At 47.0% G+C, this 16143-nt stretch overlaps 1 protein-coding gene across 4 annotated transcripts in view; it reads right to left on the bottom strand.

Moving 5' to 3' along the window:
* GNL3L (G protein nucleolar 3 like) overlaps positions 1 to 16143 on the bottom strand; it is a 38959-nt gene that overhangs the window by 18224 nt on the left and 4592 nt on the right. For 3 of the 4 annotated variants that reach the window (XM_063634824.1, XM_055267299.2, XM_063634823.1), the window contains 7 exons: positions 9923 to 9984; positions 8790 to 8897; positions 7622 to 7738; positions 5986 to 6069; positions 5682 to 5817; positions 4701 to 4804; positions 661 to 805 (listed from right to left, as the gene is read on the bottom strand). In XM_063634824.1, coding sequence (XP_063490894.1) covers positions 661 to 805; positions 4701 to 4804; positions 5682 to 5817; positions 5986 to 6069; positions 7622 to 7738; positions 8790 to 8897; positions 9923 to 9984 — 756 coding nt within the window. Of the gene's footprint in view, positions 1 to 660; positions 806 to 4700; positions 4805 to 5681; positions 5818 to 5985; positions 6070 to 7621; positions 7739 to 8789; positions 8898 to 9922; positions 9985 to 11853; positions 11967 to 16143 lie in introns of all 4 variants that reach the window. The other variant, XM_063634825.1, reaches the window with a different exon arrangement.

Here is a 16143-nt window from a genome sequence, read left to right as displayed (position 1 = left end):
CTATGTCCTTTTTGGTGTTTCTGATTGTATCTCCCTCTTTACTTGCCTCCATCATGTAAATTTGTCTCCTCTTTCCATTCCCCACCAATCCTGCCATCTGGCTTCCCAGTGCGTTCTCTGTGTCTTCTTCTGTATCTATCCCGGTATGCGTACCTATACCTTCTCAGTGTCTAGCTCTCTCTCCAATGTCTTTCTCACGTGGCTTCACATTCTCTCTGTGGTGATCTATCTCTGCCTCTCTCAATTTCCCTACTCCATGCCCATCATCCCTCCCTCAGGAACCTGTGTTCCAGAAAGGCCCAGGTTTGATCCTCAGCTCTGCCTTGTCTTGCACAGGGCTGGGCTCCAAAAGTCCCTTTGCCCTTCTCTGGGCCTCACTCAGAATTCTCATTTGTAAAAGGGAGATGGTCACCCCACCCTCCCATAGCTCTGATAGGATGAGATGGTACCACCTCCAAGCCTGGCACCCTGCATTTGCTCCATGGATCTAATACTCAATACACAGTGATGACCACCCATCCAAGTTACAAATCACGAAACCCTTCCTGAACCACTCCTCTCTTCCCCCAAAAGACAATGAAGCTCCCAAGATCCTTTCACCCAGTGAAGTGTCCGCCCAAGAAAGAAGCCTGAGCCCCATGACCACCCAGCAGGTCTTACCCACAACACCCACACGAATGTGGGTGCGCACTTCACCAAGGCGGCAATAGTTCCCCAGAACCCTCATGAGGTTTTCAGCTCCAAAGCAGGCTTTGCTTTTCAGCAGTGACTCAGAGGCCTGATCTACTGGCATGCTGCAACGATTCTGGAGAAAAAAAAATGAATATTACAGAAGAGACGTCAGGTAGCAGATGAGGTCTGAGCCCAGATTTCCAACTTTCAGGGCCTCCCTATGATCACTGAGCTCCTCAGCCTGAGACGGAAGGCTTCTCACACAGATCTTGAACACGTGTCACTTCCCCATTCCCCTCCACTGTCTTTGTGTCTCCAGTCTTCTCTGCCCCTGCCTCTGCTTCGACACATGTCACTTGCCTCCCTCGGCAGTGGCAGGATGGCATCCTGGCTCTAAATAGGCCAGGTTTGAGCTCCAGGTCTACTTCTCACAGGCCTATGTCCAGCAAAGCCTGATTCCCTTCTCCAGGCCTCAGTGCCCTGTGTACACAACAGGGATGCCCACCCTCCCTGCCTGCGCAAGGATGAGAGGGAGCCTGGCCCACAGCCTACCCTCCCCCTATTCCTCACACAGGACAAGGCCATCCCAACCTTTACTCCTGATGCCACCTCCTCTGCCCAGAATTCCCTCCCTCCTCTTCCCTTACTTTTTTTCTTTGAGACAGAGTCTTACTCTGTCACCCAGGCAGGAGTGTGGTGGCGCAACCTTGGCTCACTGCAACCTCCACCTCCTGGGTTCAAACGATTCTCATGCCTCAACATCCCAAGTAGCTGGGACTACAGGCATGCACCACCGCACCCGGCTAACTTTTGTATTTTTAGTAGAGACAGAGTTTCGCCATGTTGGTCAGGCTGGTCTCAAACTCCTGGCATCAAGCAATCTGCCCACCTTGGCCTCCCAAAAGGCTGGGATTACAGGCGTGAGCCACCACGCCCAGCCACAGCATTGTTTCCAATATCACAAAATTGGAATTAGCCCATATATCCATCAATAAGAAACAGGTTAAAAAGCTGTAGCCTTAAAGTGGAATACAAATGAAATACAGCTGTTAGAAAAGGTGGCTTCTGGCCGGGTCCTGTGGCTCATGCCTGTAATCCAGCACTTTGGGAGGCCAAGGCAGGCGGATCACTTGAGGTCACAAGTTTAAGACCAGCCTGGCCAACACGGCAAAACCACGTCTCCACTAAAAATACAAAAATTAGCTGGGTGTGGTGGCACGCACCTGTAATCCCAGCTACTCGGGAGGCTGAGGCAGCAGAATCGCTTGAACCCGTGAAGCAGAGGTTGCAGTGACCCAAGATTGCACCAGTGCACCCTAGCCTGGGTGACAGAGTGAGACGTCATCTCAAAAAAAAAAAAAAGAAAGAAAGAAAAGAAAAGGCGGCTTCTATTTTTGCCATCAAAAAGGCCAAGAAGCTGGGCACAGTGGCTCACACCTGTAATCCCAATACTTTGGTTGGGAAGCTAAAGCAGGTGGATCACTTGAGGTCAGGAGTGCAAGACCAGCCTGACCAACATGGTAAAACCCTGTCTCTACTAAAAATACAAAATTAGCCAGGCGTGGTAGCGCATGCCTGTCATCCCAGCTACTCGGGCGGCTGAGGGAGGAGAATCACTTGAACCCGGGAGGCAGAAGTTGCAGTGAGCCGAGATCGTGCCATCCCACTCTGGCCTGGGCAACAAGAGCAAAACTCTGTCTCAAAAAAAAATTAAAATTAAAATTAAAAAAAGGCCAAGAAAATGTAAATAAGGTATCACGTTTCTGAAAGGTTTAAAAGTTTAACGCTATCAAATGTTGCCAAGGGTGTAGGAAAAGAGGCCCTCTCACGCATTCATCTACCCCACTGGTGGGAGTATAAATTGGTACAGCCATCATGGAGGGCGATTCATCAGTGTCTAGGTAAAGGTAAAATGCAGAAAGGCTATGACCCAGCCACTCCCTTTCTCTACCTCACCTACAAACACACACTTGCCCATGTGCCAAGGAGACATGTGCAAGGGTATTTGTGGAAGCCCAGGTTATGACAATAAAAAACTGGAAACTAATTGTATTCAGCATCAAAAAGGCACATCTCTATAGAAAGATGTCCAAGAGAAAAAAAAAACTAAGCCACAGAATGATATCCATAATACTTCCAAACAGTATTCCCTCTTTATATATACACTTCTATGTATATCCAAAGCACAGAATAATATTTGGAAGAAGGCCGAGTGCAGTGGCTTACGCCTGTAATCTCCGCACTTTGGAAGGCTGAGATGGGAGGGTCAGTTGAGGCCAGGAGTTCGAGACCAGCCTGGGCAACAAAGCAAGCCCCCCCCCCCCCGCCATCTCTACAAAAATAAAAAAGATAAAAATTAGCCTGGCATGGTGGCATGCACTTATAGTCCAAGGTACTCAGGAGGCTGAGGCAGGAGGATGCCTTGAGCCCAGCAGTTTGAGGCTGCAATGAGCTATCATCACGCCACTGCACTGAGGCCTGGATGACCAATTGAGACCCTGCATCTAAAATAAATAAAGTCTGGAAGAATACGCACCGAACTGTCAATGGTAGTTACCTCTGGGTATGAATAAAGGAGACTAGAATTAGGGAGACTGGTGAAAGGGTATTTAAGCTTTATCTGTAGTTAATTTTATTTTTTCTACTTTATTTTTAAATAAGTTTAACATCCAATGCAAAATTGAAAAGAAATGTCCCTTAGTATCCAATTTCTCTCCCAGAAACAGTTTCTGTATTAATATTTTACAAAGCATACATATTTCTCTATTAATGATATAATTGGGAAGAACTGTGATTTGTTTCAAAGAGAAAAATGATTGGAGGTATACGTATTTTTTAAAGTTAACAAGTAGTTCGTTGTGCACAGTGGCTCACACTTACAATCCTAGCATTTTGGGAAGCCAAGGCTGGTAGATCACCTGAGGTCAGGAGTTCGAGACCAGCCTGGCCAACATGGTGAAACCCCATCTCTACTAAAAAAAAAAAAAAAAAAATACAAAACTTAGCCACAATCCTGGCTACTCTAGAGGCTGAGGCACAAGAATCACTTGAACCCAGGAAGCAGAGATTGCAGTGAGCCGAGACGGTGCCACTGCACTCTAGCCTGGGTGCCAAAGTGAGACTCTGTCTCAAAAAATAAAAAATAAAGTTAGACCGGGAGTGCTGGCTCACGCCTGTAATCCCAGCACTTTGGGAGGCCAAGGCGGATGGATCACCTGAGGTCAGAAGCTTGAGACCAGCCTGGCCAACATGACGAAATCCCATCTCTACTAAAAATACAAAAATTAGCCAGGCATGGTGGCACGTGCCTGTAGTCCCAGCTACTCAGGAGGCTGAGGCAGGAGAATTGCTTGAACCTGGGGGGCAGCGGTTGTGGTGAGCCAAGATCACGCCATTGCACTCCAGCCTGGGCAACAGAGTGAGACTCTGTCTCAAATAGATGAATAAATAAACAAACAAACAAGTAGTTAACTGTATTTTACAAATTCCCTATAGACATGCTTTAACCTTACAACTGAAAAAAAAGAAATGGTTCCTGAAGAGTGATAATACAGGAAGAAATCAAGTGAAACTAATATTAAGAAGTCACTGGCCAGGCATGGTGGCTTATGCCTGTAATCCTAGCACATTGGGAGGCCGAGACGGGTAGATCACCTGAAGTCAGGAGTTCGAGACCAGCCTGGTCAACATGGCGAAACCCATCTCTACTAAAAATACAAAAATTAGCAGGGCATGGTGACGTGTGCCTGTAATCCCAGCAACTTGGGAGGCTGAGGCAGGAGAACCATTTGAACCCAGGAGGTGGAAGTTGCAGCGAGCCGAGATCGCACCATTGCATTCCAACCTGGGCAATAAGAGTGAAACTCCGTCTCAAAAAGAAAAAAGTCACTCGGTGGAGCAAAAAGCTCAAAGTTGAAGGCTCAGTTCAATTACTAAAGGGCTGGAGGTCCAAGTCCAAGTCACCACCCCCCCAGCTCTGGCCCCAAACTACCCTGAAAGTGGCTAGATGACCCTAGCCCCAGGCTTACCAGGTTTTTGACCTGATGCTGGGTACTGGCCTTGAAAGCCACGGTTGGCAACTCATTCCGAAGGTAATCCAGCCATTTCTCCACAACCTCCTTGGGGACCAGGTCTGTGGTAAATATAGGAACAGATGGGGCTGGTAAGCAGAACACCTCCATGGTTCCCTCCAAAGACACCTCCACCCATACCCAAAGCTAGGCCCACCTACCATCAACAGGTCTCTCAACTGGCCCTGTCATTCCCATCCAGTCCGCAGGCTGGAGTTAGAAAGGACAGTCTGGTCTATGGGATGCGTTAGCCCTCCCTGAGGAGGCCTCTGTTCCCTCAGGGAAAATGGACAAACTAGCTATCTGGTCCCAAATGTTCTCTTTCCAAAACAGCGCCAGGAGCATCAGAGACCTCCCAAATATTGTGTTTCCCATCCCCTCTCTGGATCATTCTAGGTTGGGCCAAATGTCAAAGATAACCCTAACAAGAATGGCTATCATGTGTGAAGTACTGACCACCATGTACCAAGCATTTTATCATTAATTCTTACAACAAATCTGTGAGGTTGGGATACCCGTGGCCCATTTTACAGCTAGAGAAACAGGAGCTCTTGGAGGTGGCATGACTTATCCAGTGTCTCAGAGAAAAGAATCAGGACAGGTGGGGGGCTGAACCCCAGACCGGAGTGACTCCTGAGCCCATGTGCTCCTCTGCCCCACTCTTTGAGTTGAGGGTGGAGGAACTCTCCAGGGTTCTCCAAAAACAGAGAAGGCTCAAAATGGCAAGAACAGGGGACTGAAAGGCAGACAGCCTTGGACTCCACACCTAACTTGTACCATACTCTGTGATACAGGCTTTGAAAATCAGAACAAAAATTTCTACTTTGCATGACGATTATGAGTATCACTGAGTTGCTGGGTTCAGTGTCTGGTCCGAGCTAGACGTTAAAGATGGCCTGCCCACCTTCCCTGTCACACCCAATCCTGCCTAACACCCACCAATCTTGTTCAAGACCAGGACCAGCTTCTTGTTGCCTTGTGCTCGCAGGACAGCCTCCTCCATTTGGAAGCAGCGGCAGCCTAATGGGTCTCTGGCATCCAGGACTTCCAGAATCACATCAGAGTATTCCACCACCTGCAGGGCAGAGGACCAGGGGATGAGGGCAGGGAAAGGATAGGGTAGCAGTGACACAGGCCTGTGAAACAAAAATCTCCTTCTCAGTCAGGAAAAAACAGAAATGGAGAGGAAAAGGGGCTGGACTGGAACCCTCCCCCAAAAGCCTGAAGAAATGGAACCCTGTACCTTACGGAACTCCTTGTAATAAGCCTTCCTTGTGGCCTCGTCATCCAGCTGAGGAAACATATTTAATTCCTGCAAAACTTCCTCCTAAAGGAGAAGAAAAAAAGAGAATGGTCCAGGGGAGGAGGAGGAGAGAGCGAGAAAGAGAAGCAGGGCTTTGGAAACTATAGGAGGCTTTAAAAATCATGTGAGTCCTGGCCATCAGAGAAATCCAAATCAAAACCACAATGAGATACCATCTCACACCAGTTAGAATGGCAATCATTAAAAAGTCAGGAATCAACAGGTGCTGGAGAGGATGTGGAGAAATAGGAACACTTTTACACTGCTGGTGGGACTGGAAACTAGTTCAACCATTGTGGAAGACAGTGTGGCAATTCCTCAGGGATCTAGAACTAGAAATACCATTTGACCCAGCCATCCCATTACTGGGTATATACCCGAAGGATTATAAATCATGTTACTATAAAGACACACGCACACGTATGTTTATTGTGGCACTATTCACAATAGCAAAGACTTGGAACCAATCCAAATGTCCATCAATGATAGACTGGATTAAGAAAATGTGGCACATATACACCATGGAATACTATGCAGCCATAAAAAAGGATGAGTTCGTGTCCTTTGTAGGGACATGGATGAAGCTGGAAACCATCATTCTCAGCAAACTATCGCAAGGACAAAAAACCAAACACTGCATGTTCTCACTCATAGGTGGTAATTGAACAATGAGAACACTTGGACACAGGAAGGGGAACATCACATACCGGGACCTGTTGTAGGGTAGGGGGAGAGGGGAGGGATAGCATTAGGAGATATTACCTAATGTAAATGACAAGTTAATGGGTGCAGCACACCAACATGGCACATGGATACATATGTAACAAACCTGCACGTTGTGTACATGTACCCTAGAACTTACAGTAAAATAATAAAAAAAATCATGTGAGTCTCAAGCCACCAAAAAGTAGCTTTGGCCAACCAATAAAGCTGGGAACTGGAAGAAAAATGGACAGAACCCCATGGTTCATGTGTGCACCTATGTGTATGTGTGTGCTCGAGCACCAGGTGGAGACCTGAGTGTGCACATGGGTGTGAAAGGGAGGGATGGAGGAGGGAGGTGTGAAAAAAACAATCTATGAGGGACACAGGATGGGGGAGGCATACACACTGCATGTCAGAAAAGGGAGTATGAGCTGGCAAGTGTGTATTCTGTGTGTGAGACAAGAACATCTGCCAAAAAGGCAGCAAGAAGCCCTAGAAGGAAGACAACATCCCCTCACATATGCTCCTCTCTGTCTCTCAATCCTCTCCTCATACTCTCGCTCCCTCTCCCCCAACCCCATCCCCTGGTCACATGTAACTCTCCCAGCCACCAGCCCCAGTCTTTAGGCTCAACCTTGGGAGAGAGGAGCTCTCCAGGGGTGTCCAGTCACGGGTAAGGCTCAAAATGGCCCTTTATCTCCCTCTATCCCTCCCTCCCTCCCTTCGTCCGTCCCCACGGTTTTCTATCCTCTTTACACTGATTCCCTTGTTCCCCTCCAACAACTTCACACCCTTCCGTCTTCCCTCTCACAGAAAAACGGCAAAAGATGCTTTGAGCAAACCTACCCAGGGGCAAGGGCTACACTCTTACCTTATGCTCAAACTCCTCCTGGCGTCTTAGGACATCCTGACAGTAGCTCTCGATGGTCCTGCGTTTTTGTCTTTCTTGCTCCCGGGCAGCCTGCTGCTTCTCCCTCATCTCCTCAACCTAACAAGTGAACACACCCTGGTACTGGAGCTGACTGGGTCTGCAGCCTAAGGGAGGGATGGGTGACAGGCAGAGGAAATGGCACGACATGGCAGAGGTGGGAGGAGCAGGGTCCAGGGAGAGGGAAGATATGACATCAGGAGATGAGGGTTTGAGAAGAAGAAAAAGAGAGATGAAGGGAAGAAAGAGTTGCAGAGAAAGATAAAAAGAGGGTACAAAAAGCAGAGAGAGAACGTATCCTAGGCAGGCAGAACCACTTAAGACCAGAGATGGAAAGAAGCCAAGGTCCTGGGATGCTTCATCATTTAAAGATAAGGAAGAAGGCCGGGCAGGGTGACTCACGCCTGTAATCTCAACACTTTGGGATGCCGAGGCAGGTGGATCACCTGAGGTCAGAAGTTCAAGACCACCCTGACCAACATGGTGAAACCCCGTCTCTACTAAAAATACAAAATTAGCTGGGCGTGGTGGTGCACGCCTGTAATCCCAGCTACTCAGGAGGCTGAGGCAGGAGAATCACTTGAACCCGGAAGGAAGAGGTTGCAGTGAACCGAGATCACACCATTGCACTCCAGCCGGGGCAACGAAGTGAAACTCCATCTCAAAAAAAAAAAAAAAAAAAAAAAAAAGAAAGAGGAAAAAGCGGCAAAAGAGACTGTCAGTGGCTAGTCAAAGAAGAAGAAGGACATCCAGGAGAGTGAGATGACAAGAAAGTCCACGTGCTTCAAAGAAAGCATAGCCTCAAATGCTGAGCATTCCAATAAGATGAGGGAAGAACACTATTCATGAATGTGATGTCAGGGAAGGCGCTGATGAGGCCAGCAGGCGTAGTGTCAGCAGAGCAGTGGAAGCATAAGCCAGACAGCAATGGACTGGGTGGTGAGCAAATGCACACATAAATCCAGTATCATGGTAACCTCCCTCTCTCCCGGCTTCCACAAATTGCCTCAACAACCCTAACAACTCTTGCCTTTGCCCTTCCATTCAACACTTCTGAGGACCTGGCATTCAAGGCAGGCCCTCTCTCTCCCCACCAAGGCAAAAAGCTTACCCTCTTCTTCTTTAATTCAGTCTCTCGATTGGCATGATCATTGGGGTGAACAAAATGAGGTGCAGAGGGCACTTTGGAGGTTGCTTTCTTCCCATTTTGCTTTGCAGGCTGGCCACCACATAAGAGAAAAAAAACAGAGGTAATGAACCCATGGAAATCACCTCAAAAAGGCAGCAAGAAGCCCCAGAAGGAACACAACATCCCCTCATAAATGCCCCTTGTATCTCTCAATCCTCTCATCCTCTCACTCCCAAGGTGAGCAGCAGGAGTTAAAGCTTCTCAGATAAGTGTAGTTGTGGGGACAAAGAAAGGAGAGAGGCAAAAAGGGCTCCATCCCCAAAGATCTGCCCATCTGGCTGGGTAGAGGTCCTCTCTCCCATAGCCAGGCAGGGACTGACAGGAGACCTCTCAGAGGGGAAGGGCAGCTGGGAAGGTTTCCCAAGGCCCAGGGATAACCTTTCTAGATAAGTGACTCTCAAAAGAGTGGTCCTCAGACCAGCAGTAGCAGCAGCACCTGGGAACTTGCTAGAAATACAAATCATCGGATGCCATGCCAGACCTACTGAATCAGAAACTCTGAGGTGGGGCCCAGCAATCGATGTTTTCCCCCATCCTCTAGGTGATTCTAGAGGACTGGTTAAAGTTTGAGAGCTTCACCCATGCTAAATTGTGAGAACCCAAGCCTTCTCTGGCCTATACCTTCTTCTCATTGCTCTTTCCCAAGCCTTACTTACCCACACCTTTCCCAGCAGGACCAGGAGATCCAGGAACCAAAGATGATGTTTTGGCCTCCCTCTTCTCCATAAGAAACAGGGACTTGAGAATCAGACAGTCTCAAATCCCAGTTGTGTTATCTTGAACCTAGGAACTTTCTCACTGACAGTTTCCTCAACCAAAACACGGGGATAATGATAATCCCTACCAAGGTAAATCAAGCACGAAGCTGCATGTGGCTTGGGAAAAATGCTGCTGATTCTCTGCTGCAGCCACCCAGAGAGGGAGGGAAAGCCAGATCCACTGACTCCAATGTGGCACTCTGTCCAGAGTCACCTAATATTTACTGGGTTTAGTGGGCCTCTCCCAGGACAAGCAACCTGTTCTTGACCTTAACCTCAACAACAGGCATACCTTACCTGAGGGTAGGGCCAACTTATCTTCTTGTGGCCCTTGGAAGCTTCACCTGGCTTTTTATTTTCTACAAAAGAAAAAAAAGAAAGAAAAGAGCCGTCATCCATCTACGCGATATTTGTTGACACCTGAATCAAGGCCAGGCCACACTGGGAACCTAGCTAGGAAGCCTCAGATGCCATGTCTGTCTAGATCCAGCACAAGACAAGAGATGCAGATGCCAGCAATAGTATCAGAGGAAGTACTGGATATATTTGCAACATTATTTCATTGCAAATTCAAATAATTCTGAGAGGAATTCTGTACAGAGAGTAACCTGAATATGTGCTTGTGACTCCTCTTTCCCCCAGAACTTCCTACTGGGGGAAACTCAACAATTTAAGTGCCAGGCTGAGGTGAGGGAGCTGGCAGCATGAGAAGGTAATCTAAGGAGTCCCAGCCCACTAAGCCTGGGCAGATGCCCTCAGTATGTGGGGAAAGAACTATCCTTCCTGCTGATCCTGCTCAGGCCATTGCCTCCAAAAGGACTTGACCTACTCAGCCAAAATGCTGCCGCCTCCCTCAGATACAAAAAGGAGAGATCTACCACTTCTCCAGTCATGACTTAGCAAAGCCCAGGAACTTATGAGGCCTCTCCCCTTCTTCAATAAGAAGTCCCATCTCTCATCCCGTTCACAGTTGGCCTATTGGGAAGAATGGCTCCCTTTAATTCTTACCATCTTCACAGGGGCTCAAGGAATTCCTAGAGAGACAGGAGTTTCTGGAAGGTCAGGATATATACAAACAAATATATTATATGAGCAGCTCAAGAATACCACACAGAGAATAGGCTCCACAATCACATCAGTTGGCTCCCACTGCAGAGTTAATGTAGGAAGCAGAACTTAAGTTCTACTGCAAATTCTTTTTGAGACCGACTCTTGCTCTACTACCCAGGATGGAGTGCAGTGCTGTGATCTGGGCTCACTGCAACCTCTGCCTCCAGGGTTCAAGCGATTCTCCTGCCTCAGCCTCCCGTATTCGTATACAAAAATACAAATTTTTGTATTTTTAGTAGAGATGGGGTTTTGCCATGTTAGCCAGGCTAGTCTCGAGCTACTGCAAATTCCTAAGGAGAATCAAGAAGATACTTCAAAGGAACTGTGTGAGAAAAAAAGATTTCCCAAAACTTGACATTGAATAAAAATTCAAAAGCCGGGTGCCATGGCGCATGCCTGTAGCCCCAGCTACATGGGAGGTTAAAGTAGGAGGATCCCTTGAGCCCAGGAGTTCTAATCCAGCCTGGGCAACATAGCAAGACCTCATCTCTTAAAAAAATACACAAACACAGACTGCTTTAACAGTCCAAACTTAAGCTGGGCACAGTAGCACCTGCCTGTTGCTAGCTGGGAGGCTGAGGCAAGAGGATCACTTGACCCTAGGAGTTCGAGAACAGCCTAGGCAACATAGTGAGACTCTGTCTCTTAAAAAAATTCAATAGAAATAGTGAAAAACAAAAAACACATCACTAACAACCAAATTAATAAGCTAGAAGACCAAAGGAGGGAGCTTACTTAGAGCAAAAATTCAAAGAAATGGAAATGATGAGCAAAAATATAAAAGAAAAAATGGACAATAGAGCCAAGAGAACTAAAATCTAAACAACAGGAGTTCCTGAGAAAAGGGTACAAATGGAGAAGCAATAATTTTCTGAAATAACAGACGAAAGTTCCTTAAGTTGAACATAGGCTTGAGGTTTCAGATTGGAAAGACACAGGCAGCAGCAAGATTAACAACCAAGGCCGGGTGCCATGGCTCACCCTGTCATCCCAGCATTTTGGGAGGCTGAGGTGGGAGGATCGCCTGACACTAGGAGTTTGAGACTAATCCAGGCAACATAGTGAGACCTTGTCTATACAAAAAAAAAGTTTAATTAACCAGGTGTGGTGGCGTGCACCTGTAGTCCTAGCTCTCAGGAAGCTGAGGCGGGAGGACTGGTTGATCCCAGGAGTTCAAAGTTATAGTGAGCTATGATGGCACCACTGCACTCCAGCCTGGACAACAGAGACCCTGTCTCAAAAAAAAAAAAAAAAAAAGATTAACAACCAAAAAGACATACCCTGGACATATCCTGATGAAATTTCTGAACTCCAAAGATAAAGAGAGAAAATTCTAACCAATAGATCACTCTTACTATGTGAAGGTAAGAAAAAGACATTTTCAGGTGAGCAAAGATTACCACCTGTCTTTCTTTCCTTTCTTTCCTTTCCTTCCTTTCCTTCCTTCCTTTCTTTCTTTCGTCCCTCCCTCCCTCCCTCCCTCTTTCTCTCTCTCTCTTTTTTTTTGAGACAGAGTCTCGCTCTGTCGCCCAGGCTGGAGTGCAGTGGTGCCACCTGAGCTCACTACAACCTCCACCTCCCGGGTTCAAGGAAATCTCCTGCCTCAGCCTCTGGAGTAGCTGGGATTACAGGCGTGCACCACTGTGCCTGGCTAATTTTTTTATTTTTAGTAGAGACAGGGTTTCGCCATGTTGGCCAGGCTGGTCTCAAACCCCTGGCCTCAAGTCATTGGCTCGCCTTGGCCTCCCAAAGTGCTGGGATTACAGGCATGAGCCACCACGCCTGGCCCTGTGTTTCCTTTTGGATAAAATTACTGGCAAAATAAAAATTAAATCAGAATAAAGATCCCAAGCTAAAGGAAACAAATAGTGGTGGGCAGGAAATCTACTAAAACTTATCACTGAGGCCAGGAGCGATGGCTCACAGCTATAATCCCTGCACTTTGGGAGGCCAAGGCGGGTGGATCACTTGAGGTCAGAAGTTCAAGACCAGCCTGGCCAACATGGTGAAACCCCATCTCTACTAAAAATACAAAAATTAGGAGTTTGAGACCAGCCTGCCCAACGTGGTGAAACCCCATCTCTACTAAAAATACAAAAATTAGCCAGCTGCCTGACTTGAGGTCAGAAGTTTGAGACCAGCCTACCCAACATGGTGAAATCCCGTCTCTACTAAAAATACAAAAATTAGCCGGGCGTGTTGGCACGCACCTGTAATCCCAGCTACTTGAGAGGCTGAGGCAGGAAAATTGGTCGAACCCAGGAGGTGGAGGTTGCAGTGAGCCAAGATCGCACCACTGCACTCTAGCCTGAGCAACATAGCAAGACTGTGTCTCAAAAAAAAAAAAAAAATAGCCAGGTGTGATGGCACATGCCTATTGTCCCAGCTACTCAGGAGGCTGAGGCAGGAAGACCACTTGAGCCCAGGAGGCGGAGGTTGCGGTGAGCCATGATCACACCTGCACTCTAGCCTGGCCAACAGAGTGAGACCCTGTCTCAAAAAAACAACAAAAAAAGGATTCTTAAAATCCAAGAAGCATATCATAAGGAAATAGCTCAGAACTGAAATACCAAATTATTTCAACAAAATCCAGGAATCAAGTAATGGGGGTTGGAAAAGCAAAAGCATGAAAGCATGCTAAAGGTTTCATTTTGAAAGGGTAGGTTACAAAATAGTCATTATTTAACTTTGATAAAGTGATAAATACAGAATTAATTATGTTTGATATAAATATGAATACAATTACCAACATAACTTTAATTACCAATGGAGGATTGTTTAAAAACTTCATCAAGTTAGCAAAACATAAATAAGGGAATAAAAGGAAACAAAATAAATAATAAATATAAAATAAGATGGTAGAGAGCCATGCACGGTGGCTCACACCTGTAATCCCAGCACTTTGGGAGGCTGAGGTGGGTGGATCACGAGGTCAGGAGTTCGAGACCAGCCTGGCCAACATGGTGAAACCCCGTCTCCACTAAAAATACAAAAATTAGCTGGATATGGTGGCAGGCACCTGTAATCCCAGCTACTCGGGAGGCTGAGGCAAGAGAATCGCTTGAACCCAGGAGGCGGAGGTTGCAGTAAGCCGAGATCGCACCATTGCACTCCAGCCTGGGTGACAGGACGAGACTGCATCTCAAAAAATAAATAAAAAATAAGACGGTAGAAATCTGACCAGACATAAACGCCTCATAACAAATGTGAATGGGTCGAATTTAAATAAACACAGTTTAAATAAACACGAAACAGACCCCCAGTCTCCTTTCTTCTAAAGTACTCATGTTGCAACAATAGCAAAAAAAAATGTGAGGTTTGGAATGAACCAGGTCTGGACATTTTACTCAACAATTTCCATCTGCCTAACTTCCCTGGAAACTGAGTGCCTGCAATGGATACAAGCACACAATGAAAGAAAATACATCACTTGGAGAGAAAAAGAATGTGCTTCAGAGGGGAGAAGAGAAGGGGGGAGGGAAAAAGGAGAAGGGGGTGCAGTCAGTCATCCCTCTCAGCACTCAGGAGCCTCTGCTCATAGGTTTTTCAACAACTCCAGAGAGAAAACAGCTACCATTTTATAACCAGCAGATATTCTTACTCTGGCTCAACAACTACCTAGCTATATGACCTTGAAGAATTTTTCAAAACCTCTCTGAGCCTCAATGCATCCACCAACATCATCTAGGCCTAAAATCACCAATTCATCAGTACGCAAAAGCAGATCTCTGTATTCGTTAATCCCTCATCTCCCATACTGTCACCCACAGATGTCCCAGTACACCCACTGACTTCATTCCCCTCATCCTTCCTCTGCCATAGCATCAAATTTCCCACAACATTCTCTGAAACTCCCACCTGGGTGATCAGCACTCCCCTAACAACCTCTCCCTGGGATCAATTCTCCAAGCTCCTGCCTTGATACTTGGCTCTCCCAAGGACAATGTTTCACTTGCAGGCCTCTCAAAAGGTGGTTGTTGTTTTCACTGGCACATGTTTATCCTGGGGTCAGTAGGTAGAGTACGTAGTCCTCCAGACTCACCAGTGCCAAGCTGAGACTATTTTTCCCTCTTGTTAAAAAGAAAAAAAAAAAAAACCCAGGTGTGGTAGCTCACGCCTGTAATCCCAGCACTTTGGGAAGCCAAGATGGGAGGATTGTTTGAGCTCAGCAGTTCAAGACCAGCCTGGACAACATAGAAAGACCCTCATCTCTACTGAAAAAAAAAAATTAGTGGGGCATAGTGGCAAATGCCTGTAGTCCCAGCTACTCAGAAGGTTGAGGCAGGAGGATCGCTTGAGCCCAGGAGGTTGAGACTGCAATGAGCTATGACAGCGCCACTATACTCCAGCCTGGGTGACAGAGTGAGACTCCATCTCAAAAATGTGTGGAGGGGGATAGGATAAAAACCCTGCTCTTTTTGAGGCCCCAACTAGGCTGCTATGCCTGTCATCTATGACTTACTTTTCCTCATCTATTGAAGCACCTGGTTCATTGCTTTTCTTTTGACCCAACTCCTGCCACCAACAACCTGGGTGACTTTGGAGATCACTGGGCAACCCTTCCAACAATCTAGGTTTCCCACTTCCTTGACATCTTCATCTCCAAGGATCTCCATTCAATCATAGTCACTCACCCACTCATTCCTATGGTTACACCTATGGGGGAACCACTTGCAACTGCTTGGACTTCTGAAAGTAGTCTCGACACCCCTCTCTCCTATCTTCAAGCTCATTTGTCCAACCTCCTAGAGACTTGAACGTTCTACTCAGTTCCTTATTTGTCAGCCATCCTTCTTCCCTTCCTGTCCAGCTAGCATCCCACAGTCTGTTATTACAATTGCACTCCTGCAAAAAGCCGCAATTCCTTTGCCCCTCCACTGCCCTACTACGACATCTTTATCAGTGTTTGGTAACTGACCAGCAGGCAGACAAGGCAGGCAGGCAGGCAAGTTCCATGGAGTATACACCTGTGCCACCAACACCAATAGCTGTAAACTTCTTTGATTTTTTTTTTTTTTTTTTTTTTTGAGACAAAGTCTCGCACTGTCACCCAGGCTGGAGTGCAATGGCGTGATCTCGGCTCACTACAGCCTCCGTCTTCCGGGTTCACGCGATTCTCCTGCCTCAGCCTCCCAAGTAGCTGGGATTACAGGCACACACCACCACACTCAGCTAAATTTTTGTATTTTTAGTAGAGACGGGGTTTCACTACGTTGGCCAGACTGCTCTCGAACTCCTGACCTCATGATCCGCCCGCCTTGGCCTCCCAAAGTGCTGGGATTACAGGCATGAGCCACCTCGCCCAGCCAGTTGTAAACTTTTTAAGTGATAGAACACTCCCCCCTTAAAAAATAACCACTCAAACATGAACAACAGCGGCCAGGCACAGTGGCTCATGCCTGCAATCC

The sequence above is a fragment of the Symphalangus syndactylus genome, chromosome X (genome assembly GCF_028878055.3).
Source record: "Symphalangus syndactylus isolate Jambi chromosome X, NHGRI_mSymSyn1-v2.1_pri, whole genome shotgun sequence".
NCBI lineage: Eukaryota > Metazoa > Chordata > Mammalia > Primates > Hylobatidae > Symphalangus > Symphalangus syndactylus.
The sequence above is the reverse complement of the archived record's forward strand: the minus strand, read 5'-3'. Positions and strand labels throughout refer to the sequence as shown.